General features: G+C 57.6%; 1 protein-coding gene across 1 annotated transcript in view; it reads right to left on the bottom strand.

Moving 5' to 3' along the window:
• Nucleotides 1-3,751: 3,751 nt before the first annotated feature.
• IGFN1 (immunoglobulin like and fibronectin type III domain containing 1) overlaps nt 3,752-15,727 on the bottom strand; it is a 31,219-nt gene continuing 19,243 nt past the window's right edge. The window contains exons 13-24 of the mRNA XM_045536190.1: nt 15,442-15,566; nt 14,594-14,735; nt 13,919-14,218; nt 13,044-13,343; nt 12,357-12,530; nt 11,184-11,312; nt 10,491-10,793; nt 9,464-9,552; nt 7,246-7,441; nt 6,214-6,513; nt 5,126-5,452; nt 3,752-4,239 (exon numbers count right to left, since the gene is read on the bottom strand). Coding sequence (XP_045392146.1) covers nt 4,226-4,239; nt 5,126-5,452; nt 6,214-6,513; nt 7,246-7,441; nt 9,464-9,552; nt 10,491-10,793; nt 11,184-11,312; nt 12,357-12,530; nt 13,044-13,343; nt 13,919-14,218; nt 14,594-14,735; nt 15,442-15,566 — 2,399 coding nt within the window. The 3' untranslated portion in view covers nt 3,752-4,225. The remainder of the gene's footprint in view (nt 4,240-5,125; nt 5,453-6,213; nt 6,514-7,245; nt 7,442-9,463; nt 9,553-10,490; nt 10,794-11,183; nt 11,313-12,356; nt 12,531-13,043; nt 13,344-13,918; nt 14,219-14,593; nt 14,736-15,441; nt 15,567-15,727) is intronic.

The following is a 15,727-nucleotide window of genomic DNA, read 5'->3' as shown; positions in this document are numbered from 1 at the left end:
AGGGTTAATAGGGTAACCTAATAGCTGGGAAGACAAACCTCCCCTGCCCCATTTCTTGGAATAAGAAAATCACTGTTAATCCTCCTCCCGCACTCAGCTGGGGTGAAGTTTTCATTGCAGAAGCCTAAGTGACCCCGTTACCGAACCCTCCCCGGTGGGCTGGGCCGGCGGACTGGAGGAGGGCGGGGGGAGAGGCAGGTCGGGCTGGGGGACAGGCAGGCCCGTGACCCCTGCACGCACAGGCTCCCTGGCGGGGCAGAGCGCCCCACCTGCTGCAGGAACCTCGGCCCCTTCTCCGCCCGCCCGCCCTGTGCGCCCGGCCAGGCCTTCCTGCAGCCCTCGCAGCGAGGACCCGAGCGCGCAGCGCCTCCAGCCGCGTGGCAAGCACCGGCCCTGCAGCCGCGACGCGACAGCCAGGAGCAGCCGGTCCCCGCGGCCACAGCCCAGGGCTCTGGCGCGGGCGGGTAGCGAGGAGTCCGCGGAGTTGGCGGCCGCCGTTTCCCGCCGCGCCCGGCGGTGCCTCGCTTTACCTGCTCCGCACGAGGCCAGGCTGCGCCCCCCGCCAAGGGCAGCGCGACCCAGCCCCGGCAGCCCGCAGTGAGGCCTCGGCCAGAGGCCAATGCGCTCCAGCTGCGAAGCCCTGGAAGGCGGGGCGAAGGTTGTCAGAGCAACCGGCTTCTGGTTGGCTGCTGACGTGCTCCCTCGGCCAATGGGAGGCAAGGGAGGGAAGGCTGGGCTTGCTCCCGCCAGGTGAGTGCGGTGGGCGGGGCGGGAGGCGGACGCACCTGGGCTGGGAAGGCAGGGGCCAGCCTCACAGAGAGCTGCAGGTAGGTCGGGTAGGACAGATGAGAACAGAGTCATCATTGCTCCTTTACTCTCTCACCGCGGTAGACAGTCTCCAGCAATTCTGTATTATTTTCCATAATTCAATGCGGGTGTAAAAACTTTTTTCCTGTGCAGGGTCATTGCACTTCAGGAATTATGTACGAGTGAAAGGCAAAGTAATATAGTTTAGAAATTAGACATGTGAAACATCTCACACACCTTGAAATTAGGAGCAGAAAACGTGCAACTCAGTTGAATACATCTGCATTTAAACCTAATAAATTTAGATTTGTAACCTAAATGCGTTTAATGGCACTCTTTCAACTACTGTATATTACATATGAAAATCAGTTAAGGTGAGTCAGGAGAGGTCAGAGGAGAAAGAAGGTAGGAAGGAGGGGACGGAGGGAAAGAGAGAGTCAAATATTTTGTGCAATAGGTTATTCCTCTTACTTGTTTTATTAAGTATATCATACATACAAGAATGTGTTAGGTATTTTTATTTCCATTTTGGTTCGAATAATAATAATAAAATAAACTCCATGTTACCACTACCCAAATTAAGAAATAGGCCACCACCAATTCTTTAAAGGCCTCCCTCTTGGTCCCTCCCCAATCTTATTCTCTTCCTTCCTCCCAGGAGTAACTACTACCCTGATACCTATTTTAATGACCCCTTTGTTTTTTGTTTTTGTTTTTTTCTCAGGAGACAGGATCTCTCTCTTTCACCCAGGCTCCAATGTAGTGGCACAATCATGGCTTACTGTGATTCTCCCACCTCTGCCACTCAGTACCTAGGACTACAGGCATGTGCCACCACTTCCACTATTTTAAAAAAAAATTTTTTTGTAAAGACCAAGTCTCACTATGTTGTCCAGGCTGGCCTCAAACTCCTGGCCTCAAGTGATCCTCCTGCCTTGGCCTCCCAAAGTGCTGGGATTACAGGCATAAGCCACTGAGCCCAGACTCCCCCCCCCTTTTTTTTTAAATAGTGTACCATGTATGTATGAATCCTTAAACAACAAAGTGTTTGGTTTTGCTTAGTTTTGACCTTCATATATTGGATTTGTACTGTATGTAGTTTATGTGATTTGTTTCCTTCAATCAAATTGTTTTTGCAACATGTCCATGTTGCTGAATGAAGCAGTTCTTCGTTCCTTTTCAAATGTTTATTATATTTTATTTGATTTCTACCCGTTCTAGTGTTGCTTGATATTGAGTTGTTTCCTGTTTATAGATACTGTGATAGCCACAATGCTGCTATGAGCATTCTTTTACACCGGGCACGTGAGCAAAGGTTTATTTATTGTCTAGCATGTAGACCTAGTGTGGAATTGCTGGGTCACAGGGGACAATTCCCGTGGCCGCTTGATCAGGCAATGGCAGGTTGTTTCCCAATTTACACCCCTGTCAGCAGTGGGTAAGAGTTCCCGTCACTTCACAGTCTCACAAACACTTGTGACAGATCATTCGGTTTTGCCAATCTGATAGAGGGGAAACGTTATATGATTGCAGTTTAAATGTGCACTTTTAGAATCACAAATGAAGTTGAGCATCTTTTCATATATATATGGACCAATATTTATATTATCTCTTGTTTGAAATGTCTGTTTATCTTTTGCCAATTCTTCTCTTGAGATGTTTTTCTAATGGATTTGAAGGGTTCTTTATGGACATTAATGATGGACAATAATTCTTTGACAGATATTTGTGTGGCAAATATTTCTCCTAACCTGTGGCTTATCCTCTCACATGCTTCATTTTCTTTTGAAGAAAACACATGCCTAATATTAATATGGTCAGATTTATAATACTTTCCTTTATGGCTTTGCTTTTGGCATCTTGTTCAAGAAATCCTTCCCTATCTCAAAGTAGAGATAAGAGAAATCCCAAGGAAAAGGGCTCTTGTGGGTTTCCTGGAGGGGGGGGGGTAGGATGCATCACAGCCAAAATCGACAGCCGTCAGCTGGTCCATGCTCCGCCTCTGGGGGGCACCCTTGGTCTATTTGGGGTGGGCAATTATCTCTCCAGTCCAGAAAGCTCTCCCACAGGCTCAGATTCCTGTTCCTCAGGAAGGTGTGTTTGACCTCCATCCTCAGCCCTCCTCCTGTGACCCGAGCTCCTTCCTTCCCAGGCCTGGCCTGCCTGGGAACGAGGGTAGCTGTGGGGGGCAGAGGCTGGGGGCTGAGCAGAGGGAGTGAGGAGCAGACTGTTCTAGCTCATCAGGTGACCCGCTGGGCCTCAGGGCTGACGTCTGGGAGAGGCTCGGCCTTCCCCAGAGCCCCCTCCTTCCTTTGGGCCCCGAGAACTCTGGGATATTGCCTGGGGGTCTGAGACGTCCAGGGGCCCTGCTTGAGGATGAGGGAGGGCCCGAGCTGTGGAGGCAGCGGTGGGTCACACAGAGGTCCTTCCAGGAAGGGGAGTGCCCCGTCCCGCCTGTGACGGGCAGGGGGGCCGTGGGTGAGTCACGTTCTCATGCACTTGATGGTCCCCCTCATTCCCTTCTGGAGGGGCCCACAGGGCAGATCCTGGAGAAGGACTCTCCCCGACCCAGACCCCTTCTGGCCCCAGGGAGTGACAGGTATAGGACAGTTCTAGGCAGTCCCAGCTCTGTGGTCCCCCCATGTGTGACACCAGAGGAGGCCTCCAGACCGGCTGCTCACAGGATTTCTGCCAGACGGGGAGTGTGGGAGGCACCGGCTGGGAGGGAGGCCTCTCCCCCGCACAGACCCCAGCCTTGCTCGGCTTTCCTGCCCTTGCAGTCAGCTCTGCGGCTTGGGCTGCAGGAGAAGAGCCCGATTCTGAGCCCACTCTTCCCGCGAGCCAGAGCCCTCCCACCCTCCGAACTGCAGCCTGGCATACCGCTTTGCTCTGGGAATCTTTCCTCCCACACACCAACTCCAAATTAATCTACAAATGATTTGCCTGTATTAGCGTAATGCTTTAATGAAGAAAAGTACAGAAAGCACACCCTGCCACACACACACACATGCCCCGATGCCCTAGTCCTCACCCAGGTCCTCTGACCCCCTTTCCTCTTCCCTCCCTGTGGGCACAGCTGGCTCAGCTGTTCCCACCTCCCCTTCAAGGGCCCCACCCTGTAAGCAGGTGTTCTCTGGATCTCCTGGAGTGGAGAAGAAAGAAGCCAACAGGTGAGGGTCCCCAAGTCTCACTGTCATCCTGCTCAGTGACTTAGCTTGGGGCTGGGAGACTTAATGCCCCCCACCCCACCGGTTTTCTTTCCGTGTCCTCCTGGCCAAACGTCCCCAGCAGCCTCGTCACGCCCGTGTTCCTGGGGCTCCAGGCCTGGCCCCCATCCTTGGGGCCTGGCTCCTGGGGCCAGCGTGGGTCTCAGGAGTGAAGCTTCGGGGACCTGGGGCCACCCCAGGGCGAGTTAGGGCTAGGAGCTGGGTTCTGCAAGACACAAGATATTCCAGCTGGTCCAGAAGGGCAGCTGCCCACCCCCGACACCTGTTCAGTGGTGAAGATTTGCAGTACACCATGGGGTCAGGGCTCTAGGCTCTAAGGGCAGGGGGGTGGGTTCAAATCCAGAGCCGTCATGTGCTCTCTGAGCTTGGGCAAAGCCCTTCCCTGGCCTCTTCCCATAACCACCCCAAACACCAGCATCTTTCCAGAACTGTGTTTGTGTACAAGCTGGGGCGCTTTGAGAGTGACGTCCCAAATGCCTTGGCATAGATGCTGCAGAGAAGAGATGTTCCAATCGAGGGCTGAAGGGCCATTTTTGCACAAGGGTCAACTCTGAATAACTAAAAATATTGAGGGGTTACATCTTTTTTGCTATCCAAAATGTTTTACGTACTATTGGGAGGAAAATGTTTTCTTATTAACATGCATTATTTGCTCTAAGGGGACTACTAATGACAGAATCAGCATGGGTTTTTTCTAGGCACTAAATGTCCGTGTCTGGGCGCATTTCTGAAAGAGCAACATGAAGAAGCCCCTTGAACTCTCATCCTGAAAGGTGTTGCGAGGCCCTACTGGGAAGCTTCGGGGGTGGGCAGTATGCAGCCCCTTAGATCAAGAGTTGCTTATCTAGTCCAAATACTTCATTTTGCAAATGGGCAAACCAAGCCCCCAGGAGGGAGCGTGATGGCCGGGTTAAATGACAGGGCGTTCATACAGTCAGGCGAGCACCCAGTTCTCCTGACCTCCTGCTGGATCACTCTAGGGTGGGGACAGGCCCCTGTGGGGGCTCCCTGAGGGCAGACAGGTGGCTGCTCCTTGTGCTCTCCTTCCTGCGCCCCGCCAGCTTGGCCCGCTGCCGGGCAGCCAGCTTTACCTATGACAATGAGGGTGGCGGTGCTGACAGCCTGGCCCAGCGTGTTCTCCGCCACCGCCTTGTACTCGCCGCTGTCCTCGGGGGAGACGCAGGGGATGACGAGGGAACACACGCCCAGCAAGTCGGTACTGTACGCTGCAGGGCTGCCTTCCAGGCTCTGGTCATTCTTGAACCAGGTGACGCGGGGCCGGGGCGAGCCCTGCACGGCGCAGCTCATGCGGCACTCGCAGCCCTGGGGCAGCAGGTGGGCCCGCAGCCCCACCAGGAACCGGGGCTTCTGGCTCAGGTCGGGCTCCCGGTGGCGTGGAGCCTTCACGGTGAACCTGTCTGTGGTGGAGCAGGGGCAGAGAGGGGGGTCAGAACGGAGGAAGCGCTGGCTGAGGCCCAGGTCTGGGTAGACGGTCACAGTGCTGCTAGCAGGCATTACGCGGGCCTTCCTGCCACATCTGACCTGCAAGTGTGAACCCCAAGGCTTGGCTCATTTTTCATCCTTTTCCTAAAATTTTTTGGATTTTTTTTTTTTTTTTTTTTTACTGCAAGCTATTACAACACACATTCACGAGTGGACAAATTGGAATATATACAAAATCAAAAGCAGAAGGACTAAAAACCAATCATAATCTCACTACAAAATGAGCACACCTTACGTTTTGGTGTAGAACCTTCCAGACATTTTTGTATTTTATAAAAATGAAACCGTCTATTTGATTTTATAACCTGATTTTTCTAGTGATTGCTTTTAAGATCCACATCTATTTGCCTGTAAGATACACTTTGTTTTCAGAGAAACATCAACCTCCATTTGCCTTGTGGCCTGTCACTGCTTTTGAGAATGCTCCCAAAGGCATCCCAGACCCCCCCACACCCGCGTCTGGCTGGTCCTTCCCACGGAGCGGGACCGCCCTGAGTCAGGGACGCAGGGGACGTCGGCGCAGGCCGGTGTCACACAGAGGTGGAAAGAGCAGCAGCTCGGGGCCCCTGGCTCTTGGTTTGGGCCACCTCTGCCAGCGCGGTCCTCAGTCCCCACCCCACGCCCGCCACCTCTGGGGGCCCCCGCCCTGGCCGCTCCTCCCTCTGGGGCCGCTCACCGCGCTGCCGGGGGATGCACCAGGGCTGGCTGGTGTCCGAGGGGCTGCTGGCTCCCAGCTCATTCTTGGCCACCACCCGGAAGTGGTACTCATGGCCGGGGAGGACGCCCAGGAGGGTGAAGCGGTTGGTGTGGACGCGGCCCGCTGCCTCGCGCCAGGGGCCGTTGGCCGAGGAGCGCGTCTGCACCACGTAGTGCAGCGGGACGCCCCGGGCCTCGTCCGGAGAGGGCTCCCACTCGGCCGTCACCGTCCCGGGCACGTTCTCCTGCAGGCGGATGGGCCCAGGCGGCTGCGGACATGCTTCGAGAGAGGGGGCAGAGGGAGCCCGCGTTGGAGGGGACAACCAGTAGGACTGCTGCATGGTCCTCCCAGGGGGTCCCCAAGTCTTCTGGGGGTCCTGGGGAACGCAGTCTTGCCACAGATAGCTGCAGCCAGAGAGCCTGGCCGGGGGTCTACACTTATCTCTAGAGGGTGGAAAATCTCCCCCAAAAGGATGATGTGAATTCACTGTAGTTTTTGAGTACAATGACACAGGGCTTGGAGCGCTGTTTTGGACAGAGGTGGGGGCTTTCAGGAAACCAAGTCACAGAACCCCCACTGTTAGCCTATTCTGTCATTTCCGTGTGTCCAGGAGCTCCTCCGGGCAGGGGCTGTGGGGGTCCTAGTCCGCAAGGACAGCCTTTATCTCCTGCCAGGGCCACAGACAATCCTGCCACCGGGTCTCTCGAGTGATGTAACCGTGGTGACCACCTTTGCTCACTGACTCACAGACAAGAATAACTGAGGTTCCAGGGGGGATGTGGCATGACTGTCCCTAAGTTATTGAGACAGAGAACAACGAAAGACCCGCAGGGAATCTTCCTTGGCCTTTCCTCCTTTCTACCTTCAGGTACATAGGCAGGGGTAGTGCGGTCCCCTTGTGCACCCAGCCCTTGTAAGGCGGCTGAGACCTGTGACCCTGCCAGATGGGAACCTCCATGCCTTGAGAGTGGCCGAGCCAGCGTCCGGGGCCCCGAGCCAGGGCCACCTCACCTGCCACCCTGATGCGGAAGCTGTGGGCAGCCTCCTTCCCCTGAGGGCTCCTCAGCACCACGGTGTAGAGGCCACTGTCAGAGAGGCTGGCCACAGGAATCAGAAGCTGTGTAAGGCCATCCTTGGTGGTGGTCACGCTTCTTTTGGGCAAGGGCAAGCCATCCTTCAGCCAGGTCACCTTGGGCATGGGGGCAGCCTGGGAAACGAGAGGAAGGAGAGCGTGAGAAGGGGAAATTTTGTGGACAGGATGGCATTTAAGCCAGGCCTAAGGTAGACGTGGTGAGAAGAGCCTTCTAGAAGGAGAAAGGTCGGGATGTAACACAGAGGTGGGGAAGTGCTTGCTGGGGAACAGGCTGGCAGAGCCGCGGTGACGAAGTGTGGGGATGGCAGGGAGGTGTAGCAGGGGTGGTGGGACAGGAAGGAAGGCTGGATGGGAGGTTAGGCAGAAATGCGAAGTGCCCTCCTCGGCACACCAGACAGACATCTGGATGTATTCTGAACGCCATGAGCTGCTGCGGTAGATTTTGAGCAGGAAAACACAATTAGTTCTGGATTGACACGGGGGGGGGGTGCAGGAGGGGAGCGAAAAGGGACTCACAGCGGGGGGAGTGCCCAAGTCCAAGTAGGGGAGGACTTGAGAATCCTTGCATAGTCCAGGAAGGAGATTATGGGGGCCTGAACTTGAACCATGGCGACCCTGAGCAGGGAGGTCAGCCCAGCTGCATGGTGACCATGCCACCAACCCCCTGTAGGGCCCTTGGTACTAGGACACTGGGCATGCTGGCGGTGACTTAGCTTGTGGGGTTGTTCTGAGGGTTTAAGGAGCTGATCACACATGGAAAGCACAGAGAACAGGCCTAGGACATAGTACACACTCAGTGTGTGAAATACTTTTGCCATCGTTATCATTGTTGCCATTAATGTCTAATAGTTAAGAACAAGTAATTTAGAGTAAGACAGATCTGGGTTTGAATCTGGCTCTGACACCTATGAGCTTCCTACAGAGATGATGATGGTGATGGTTTTAAATAATGATGATGATAATTATTATTATTATACATAATCATTATGTAATAATGATGACACATTGGGTGCTTGCTACATGCCAGCCCTGTTAACGTGCTTTCAGTGTATTAACTGCTTGAATACTCAGAACAAGCCTTTGATATAGGTTACTGTTATCCCATTGGACAGATGAAGAAGTTGAAACACAGAATGGTTAAGATATTTGTCCAAAGTCAAACAGCTAGTGAGTGATGTCGGAATTTGGAGCCAAGCAGTTTGTACTCTTAACCACCGAGCTGTACATGCAGGTGGTGTTGCTGTTGATTGGGGATCATCCTGAGTCAAATGCCGGTCATATGTTTGCACAAAAGTACATTCCGAAGTCAAAGGGTATTATCTACACCGCAGATCCCCTGAAGTCCCAGACTACAGGCACATGGAGAAAAGTGAGTAGATTACAGGCAGGTGGAGAAAAGTGGGTAGACTACAGGCATGTGGAGAAAAGTGGGTAGACTACAGGCAGGTGGAGACAAGTGGGTAGACTACAGGCAGGTGGAGACAAGTGGGTAGACTACAGGCACGTGGAGACAAGTGGGTAGACTACAGGCACGTGGAGACAAGTGGGTAGACTACAGGCACGTGGAGACAAGTGGGTAGACTACAGGCACGTGGAGAAAAGCGAGTAGACTACAGGCAGGTGGAGACAAGTGGGTAGACTACAGGCAGGTGGAGACAAGTGGGTAGACTACAGGCACGTGGAGAAAAGCGGGTAGACTACAGGCACGTGGAGACAAGTGGGTAGACTACAGGCACGTGGAGACAAGTGGGTAGACTACAGGCAGGTGGAGACAAGTGGGTAGACTACAGGCAGGTGGAGACAAGTGGGTAGACTACAGGCACGTGGAGAAAAGCGGGTAGACTACAGGCACGTGGAGAAAAGTGGGTGCCCTAGCGTGGGTGCACTACCAGAAGCTACCACCAGAGGGACCTGCAGACCGCGAGCAGAATGGACGCCCAGTGGGGCCCGGTGAGGCTGTGCCCGCAGGAAGGACCCGGATCTTTCCTTTCTCGTGTCTGGCCTGATTTCCAGCGCGAGCCCGGGTCGCTGCCTAGGGCTCAAAAAGCAGCAGGGTGCGAAAGGGAACTGCAGGGCCGACTCTGGCTCCCGTGGCCTCTCCGGACTCCCCGCCCACAGCCCTTGAGGGACACTCACTTCAAAGGAGACAGGCACGCTGACGGTGTCCCCAGCCTTGACCAACAGCGAGTCCTTTGTGCGGGAGTCCACGAGGAACCTGGGACAGACTGAAACACACACGGTGGCTCGTCACCTCCTTCTGCAGTTGGGCCGCAGCCCCAGGTCCCCAGGGCAGGGCTGGAGGGCAAGGCTGGGCCACTCTGTTGACGCTGAGATCGCAGGCACTTTGAAGGAACTGGAGGGGAGTTGGGAGGATAATCCTGGGGGACCCCAGCAGCTGGTGGGGAGATGCCAGCAGGAGAGGGACAGGAGCTGAGAAAGGGACGCCACAGGGCGAGGGTCGGGGATGGGCTGGAACGTAGGCAGTGATGGGGGTAGAGGTGTTCTGCTTTGCAGATGAGAGAACCAGCAGTCTGAGTCAGGAAGTGACTTGCCTGAGGTCACACCGAGGTAGGGACAGATCCTGGGATTCTGGACTATGTGCTGGGTACACATCTCCCTTATTGTCACAGTGACAACGGGGGTGAGTTGGGTGGCCCAGTGTCAGCTTGGGTCAAAGACAGATCAGCTGCTTCTAGCAATTAAAGCCCAAAGGGAAAGACAATCCCCCTTTAGACAGCAGGGAGCTGGGGCCTGTCTCATTCTGAGTGTGACCCGAGTGAGCTGAGCTGAGCTTGTGCCTCCTTCGGCCGTGCCTGGGACGCGGCAGCTCTCTGTCCCGGAGAGAGCACCATGTTGGAGTCACCAGGTTTAAATCCTGGCTCTGCCACATACCAGTGGTGAGACCTGGGGCAAAGTATGTTGGACCTCAGTTTCCTTCTCTGTAAATTGGGGATAAAAATATCAACCTTGTAGGATTGTTATAAAGTGAAATGAGAAAACATTTCCAAAAAGGGCCTGCCTAGCCCAGTGCCTAGCACACTGTAGGTACCCAATAAATATCTGTGAAACTGGAGAAGGGGATCTTGGCTCTGCAGGTGCCTGCTCAGGGGTCCCTCTCAGGAAGGGCGTGCGGGCTCAGCGGCAGGGGAAGGGTGGCACTAACCAGTAGCGGGCATCGCGTGCACTAGCGTGTCCAGGGCAGTGGGCCAGCCGTGGCCTCCTTCATTAACTGCTGTCACTCGCACGAAGTAGCCTTCTTGGGGCCGAAGCCCCTTGGCCGTGTAGGTGGTGGCTGGCACGGTGCCCGTGTGGCACGGGCTCCACTGGAGACTGTCTGCGCTGCACAGCTCCACCACATAGCCCTGGGCTTCGTCCCCATCCTGGGTGTCCGGTCCGGCCCAGCTCAGGGTGATGCTGGTGCTCGACGTGTCTGTGACTTGGAGATTCCGCACGGGCCCGGGAGGTCCTGGCCAGGCCGCACGGGAATGTCAGGAATGGCCTCACCCTCTCCCGAGGGAGCCCACTCTGTGGATACTCATTAGCCTCCCTTGTGGGAGTCTGGGGATTTCTTTCACTTAGTGACTCTGCCTTTAGCCCTTCCTGAGGCAGCTGCCTGGAACCAAATCCTCACTCCAGCCAGTGCTTTGCCTCAGGTGTGTGCAGACCCCAGGCTGCCCTCCGTGCACGGCCCCGAGACGGGCCTGGCCTGAGAGCCTTTCGACCTTTATCTTCCAGCCCTCCTGACCGTGGCTTCAGGACTGCCCCTGCCCTGGGACCCCGTCCTGTCCCACCCAGCTTCAGAGCTATCCCGTGCTCGCCCCGCCCCGCCTCCACCCCGAGCTGCTGCTGGACTTACTCATGGGGTCCCGGGCAAACACGGCGTCCGAAGGGGGCCCAGGCTCTCCAGGGCCCGAGGGAGCCACAGCCGTCACCCGGAACTCATACTGACAGCCCTGCCGCAGGTCTGCCACCGTCCACCTCCTCTCTGTGAACGGCCCACCCGGCATTAGTCTCGCCCTGCTGGGACCAGGCGACGGGGAGATAGCTCGGTGCCGCCGAGTCCTGGGCAAGACCAAGCCGGGGGTCCCAACATCCTCCCCCGGCCAGCCAGGTGTGACCCAGCTCTCTCCAGGGTGAAAAGAGCCCTGCTCGGGGTGTCGGGGACCCCGAATCCCTGTCTGGTTCTGCCACTAACTTGCTGGGTGACCTTGGGCAAGCGCCGTACCCCCTCCTGTTCTCTCTGCCTTACAGAGTCGTTGCCATATTCAAACAAACAGGATCACCAACTAGTGACATTGCAAGGAGGCTCTTAGTGCACCCAGAGATGAGGAAACCGAGGCCCGGGCTCCTATGTAGCCCAGCACGACCAGACGCCAGGGCTCCCGGCCGGCCGTGCTGAGCTGTCCTCTCCTCTGCAGACCCTGGCTCCCACGGAGACCACGGAGACCACGGCAACTTGAAGGTGACCCTCAGCCTCTGCCCGGCCCTTTGGCTTTCCCAAGTGCGTTCTCGTCTTGGAAAGCAGTTAGTTACGTAGGAAACTACTAAGTGGGCAGGGACCCTTCTCTCCACTTACTGGATGAGGAAACAGATCTAGGGAGGAAGTGGCTGCCCAAGGTCACGGCCAGAAGTGGAGGGGCCCAGGCCAGCAGCTTCACCCCTGGCTTCCGGCCAGGACTTCTAAATCAGAGCTTCTCAGCCTCAGCACAATTGATGGTTTTTGCCAGATAATTATTATTTTTTTATTTTTTTGTGGGGGCTGAGTTCCATCCTGTGTGCCGTGGGATGCTTAGCAGCTTCCCTGGCCTCTTCCCTCTAGATGCCGGTAGCATCTAACCCCCACCCAGCTGTGACAATCAACAACGTCTCCAGATGTTGTCGAATGTTCCCTAGGGGCACAGACCCACCCAGAGAGACCCACTGCACCAAACCAGTCTGGACTGACAGTGCCAGCGGATCCTGGGGCCAAGCGGGGTCTGTGGGAACTTCGGAAGCCGGGACAGCGAGGAGCCCGCTCGGGCCTGCTCACCAGGCACGGGCCGGTCGTTCACCGCCGTCCAGGTGTTGCTGCCCTTCTTGCGCTTCTCAATCAGGTAGCCCAGGATGTGGGCACTGCCAGGGCCCCGCGGTGCCGTCCATGACAGTGTGATGCCCCGGCTGGAGGCCGACAGGACGGCCGGGGCAGAAGGGGCCCCGGGGAGAGCTGGGGGCGGAGAAGGTGCTGGTCAGCCAGGGGCCCAAGACAGCTGCCAGCCATGCAGGGGCCCCAGGGCTGGAAGGCTCGGGGTGTCTGGGGGCATCTGTCCTCTCCTGGGGCACGTCGGGGCTGAGCCTGCGTCTGGGACACTGTTCTGGCTTTTCAGGGACAGGAGTGATGGGACAGAGAAGGCACTTTGGCCCAGAGCCAGACCCGAGACCTCTCAGCCTCGCGTCCCCGGAGAGGATGCCCCAGACCGCAGGCGTCCGATGCGGATGCTGGTCCCTACCTGGGTCCTGACAGGGCTTTTGCTCGCCCAGCCCCTCACCCCCGAGACCCCGTAAAGCTCATTCCCAGATCCCAGAGGCAGCTGCGGAAAGGAGTCCCCAGAGTGCCCCAGAAGGGCCTCCCGACCCCGGGCGCAGGCTGGTGTCGCTCAGCCTCCGCGGCAGACCTGCCCGCTCCGGGCACAGCGGGGAGCCCAGGGCTGTCCCAGCCCAGCCCAGCCTTGTCTCTCACCCTCAGGAGCCACCAGCACCTCCTCGGACTCCAGGGCCTCGCCGGCCCCCTCCGAGGTCACCGCCCGCACGCGGAAGGCGTACTTCCCGCCTGGCTCCACGTGGGCGTCAGTGAAGGCAGGGGCGTCCGCCGGGGCCTCGCCCACCTTCAGCCAGGTGCTCCTGCCGGCCTGTCGCCTCTCCACCACGTAGCGCTCCACGGCCCGGCCCCCGTCGTCCCTCGGGGGCCGCCAGCGGAGGCAGACACCAGCCCCGTGGCCATCCTGCGCCTCCAGGGGCCCCTGCGGGGGCTCAGGCTTGTCTGGGGACCCACCGAGAGGGGCAGGAAGAGAAGGGGGTCAGAGGAGGAGGTGGGAGTGGCGCTGGTCTTCCCCCTCGTCAGTGGACGAGCCTGCAGTGGGGTGAGCTGCCCAGGGGTCCACGTGTTTCCCGAGATGCCAGGTGTCCCTGGGCTCCAGCCCCGACCCAACCAGGTTCCCTCAGGGACATGCCACGGGACCCACCAGCCACGCCAGCCCCGCCATTCCCCAGCCGGTATGGGCCCCGCCCAGCCTGCTGGAGTCCTGCCTTGCTGGCGCCACTCGAGGCTGGGGCCACCATGCCACCCAGCAACATCCCCAAGGCCCAGTGGATTGGGGTCAGAGAAGCACAACCACTTCCTCCCCCCAGCAGAAGCCTTTGTTTACCTCAACTGCCTCTTCCTAAGCAGTGTGAGGAGGGGAGACAGGGCAGGTAGGGGCAGGTTTGGACCTTAAACAGCACGCAGATGGGGACCAGAGCCAGCGGATGCCCCACCCAGACCTGCCCCTGCTGGCAGGGAGGGCTGGAACCGCAGGACCCTGGGGCCCCGGCTGGGGAGAGGGCTGAGGCTGGCACCTATGACTTGCAGGGTGAGCTCGGCCTGCACGGAGCCTCCCTCGCTCCTCAGGGTCACGCTGTACTGGCCACAGTCCTTCCTGCCGGCGCTGGGGAGGCACAGCCGCGTGTAGCCGTCCCCCAGGGCCACCTGGGGACCCCTGCTGCCGCTGCCCACCAGCTCGGCCCCGTCCTTGCTCCAGGCAGCCTGAACGGGGAGGCAGCTCTGGAAGGGGACCTTCACTGTCACCGGCTTCCCAGCCTTGACCACCAGGGGCTCTCTCAGCGTCTCCATGGCGCCTGGGGCAATGGTGGGCGGATCTGGAGGTAAAACAAGGCAAGGGACTCAAGGAAGAGGAGGGCACTGGGCCTCCGGGGGGTGCAGAAAGAAGCATCTAGAGAAGGAAGCTGGGGCTAAGAGTAAGAAACCCTCCACCCCTCCTCATGGGGACTAACAAGGGGAACGGGCTTCATCTGCAGCAGGAGGGATCAGGATTAGACCTCCCCGAGGACTTCCTGACAAGGGGATGAGACACTGGAATACGGAAGGTGTGGGTTGGCTTTTTAATTCATATTCTCAGACTGGGGAGGAGCTGGGACTGGCTGCAGACCGGCCGCATGTTCAGGTGTTTGGGAGCGGAGCTTATCACCTGACACAGAGACCGTGGGACAGGGAAGGGCAGGGCTGGGCCTCACCATGGACCGTCAGGGTGGCCTCGCTCTGCCGGTTGCCGGCGACAAAGGTGTACCTCCCGGCCTGGGTCCCCTGCACGTGGGCAATGAGGAGTCTGTGCACGAGACCTTCTTGCTCAAAGACGACTCCATCCTGGGTGGTGAGCTGGAGCCAAGAGCCAGGGCAGGAGAAGGTCACCCCACCCCCGGCCCCCCCAGGCCAGCCGCCCACAGCCGTCTGCTGACGCAATGGCTGGGCTCGTGCCGACAGCCACACGAGCCGAGCGCCCGCCTGTGCCAGGTGTGTGCTGACGTTCTCCATGCTTAGTGCCTTGTTTGTCACCACCTCGTGAAGTGGGCGCTATTATTAGTCTCATTTCATAGACGAGGAAACCAGGGTGCTCAGCAACTGGAGGAAGGTCACATAACTGGAGTGACAGAGCTGGGATCTGAAGCCAGATCTAGCTGACGCCAAGGCCCATGGCCTGAATGACTGTGATGTGTCCCCCCCTGAGGTGACAGTTACAACAGAAGGCAGAGGGGCTGTTCAGAGAGGCCAGAAGATGGCATTTGTGCAAGGCCTTGAAGGACGGGCAGAATTCAGCAGGTGTGGGAACAGGAGCGGCATTCTGAATGGAGGAAGAGCAGGGCACCCCCTGTCGAGGGAGGCGTGAGTAGGACGCACAACATTTTAAAAATCCACTTTTATTTTAAACACACTGAGCTGTTGGCCATTTAAACTTCTCCCGGGGTGGGTACTGGAGAGGAATGAAGAATGAAAAATCTTTCTTGCAAAGCCTCTACCCTCTCCTTCCTTTCTGCTTGACCCCTGTCCCGCCCCCAGTGAAGAGAAGGTGTGAGGGGGCAGGTACCTTGACTCCATCCTTAAACCAGGCGCCAGGTCCCAGGTCGCTGGTGAGGGTGCAGGACAGCGTGGCGGTCTCCCCCCGCTGCACCTCCGTGTCAGCCAGGCGCTGGGAGAAGTGGCCCGTGGGGCCTGGAGAGACACAGAGGGAGTCCCCAAGGCCGAGCCTCTCAGGCCGTGGCCTGCACTGCGCCCTGGGAGGCCACCTTGGTGCCACCAACAGGGCTCAGCCCATGCCAGCAAAGCCAAGCCCCCGCTTTTCCCAGCGGGACCTGAGAGATCTGAGCTGGTAC

Source organism: Lemur catta, chromosome 23 (assembly GCF_020740605.2).
Source record: "Lemur catta isolate mLemCat1 chromosome 23, mLemCat1.pri, whole genome shotgun sequence".
Classification (NCBI taxonomy): domain Eukaryota; kingdom Metazoa; phylum Chordata; class Mammalia; order Primates; family Lemuridae; genus Lemur; species Lemur catta.
Note: the sequence above shows the minus strand (reverse complement) of the source record. Positions and strands in the feature narration are given on the sequence as shown.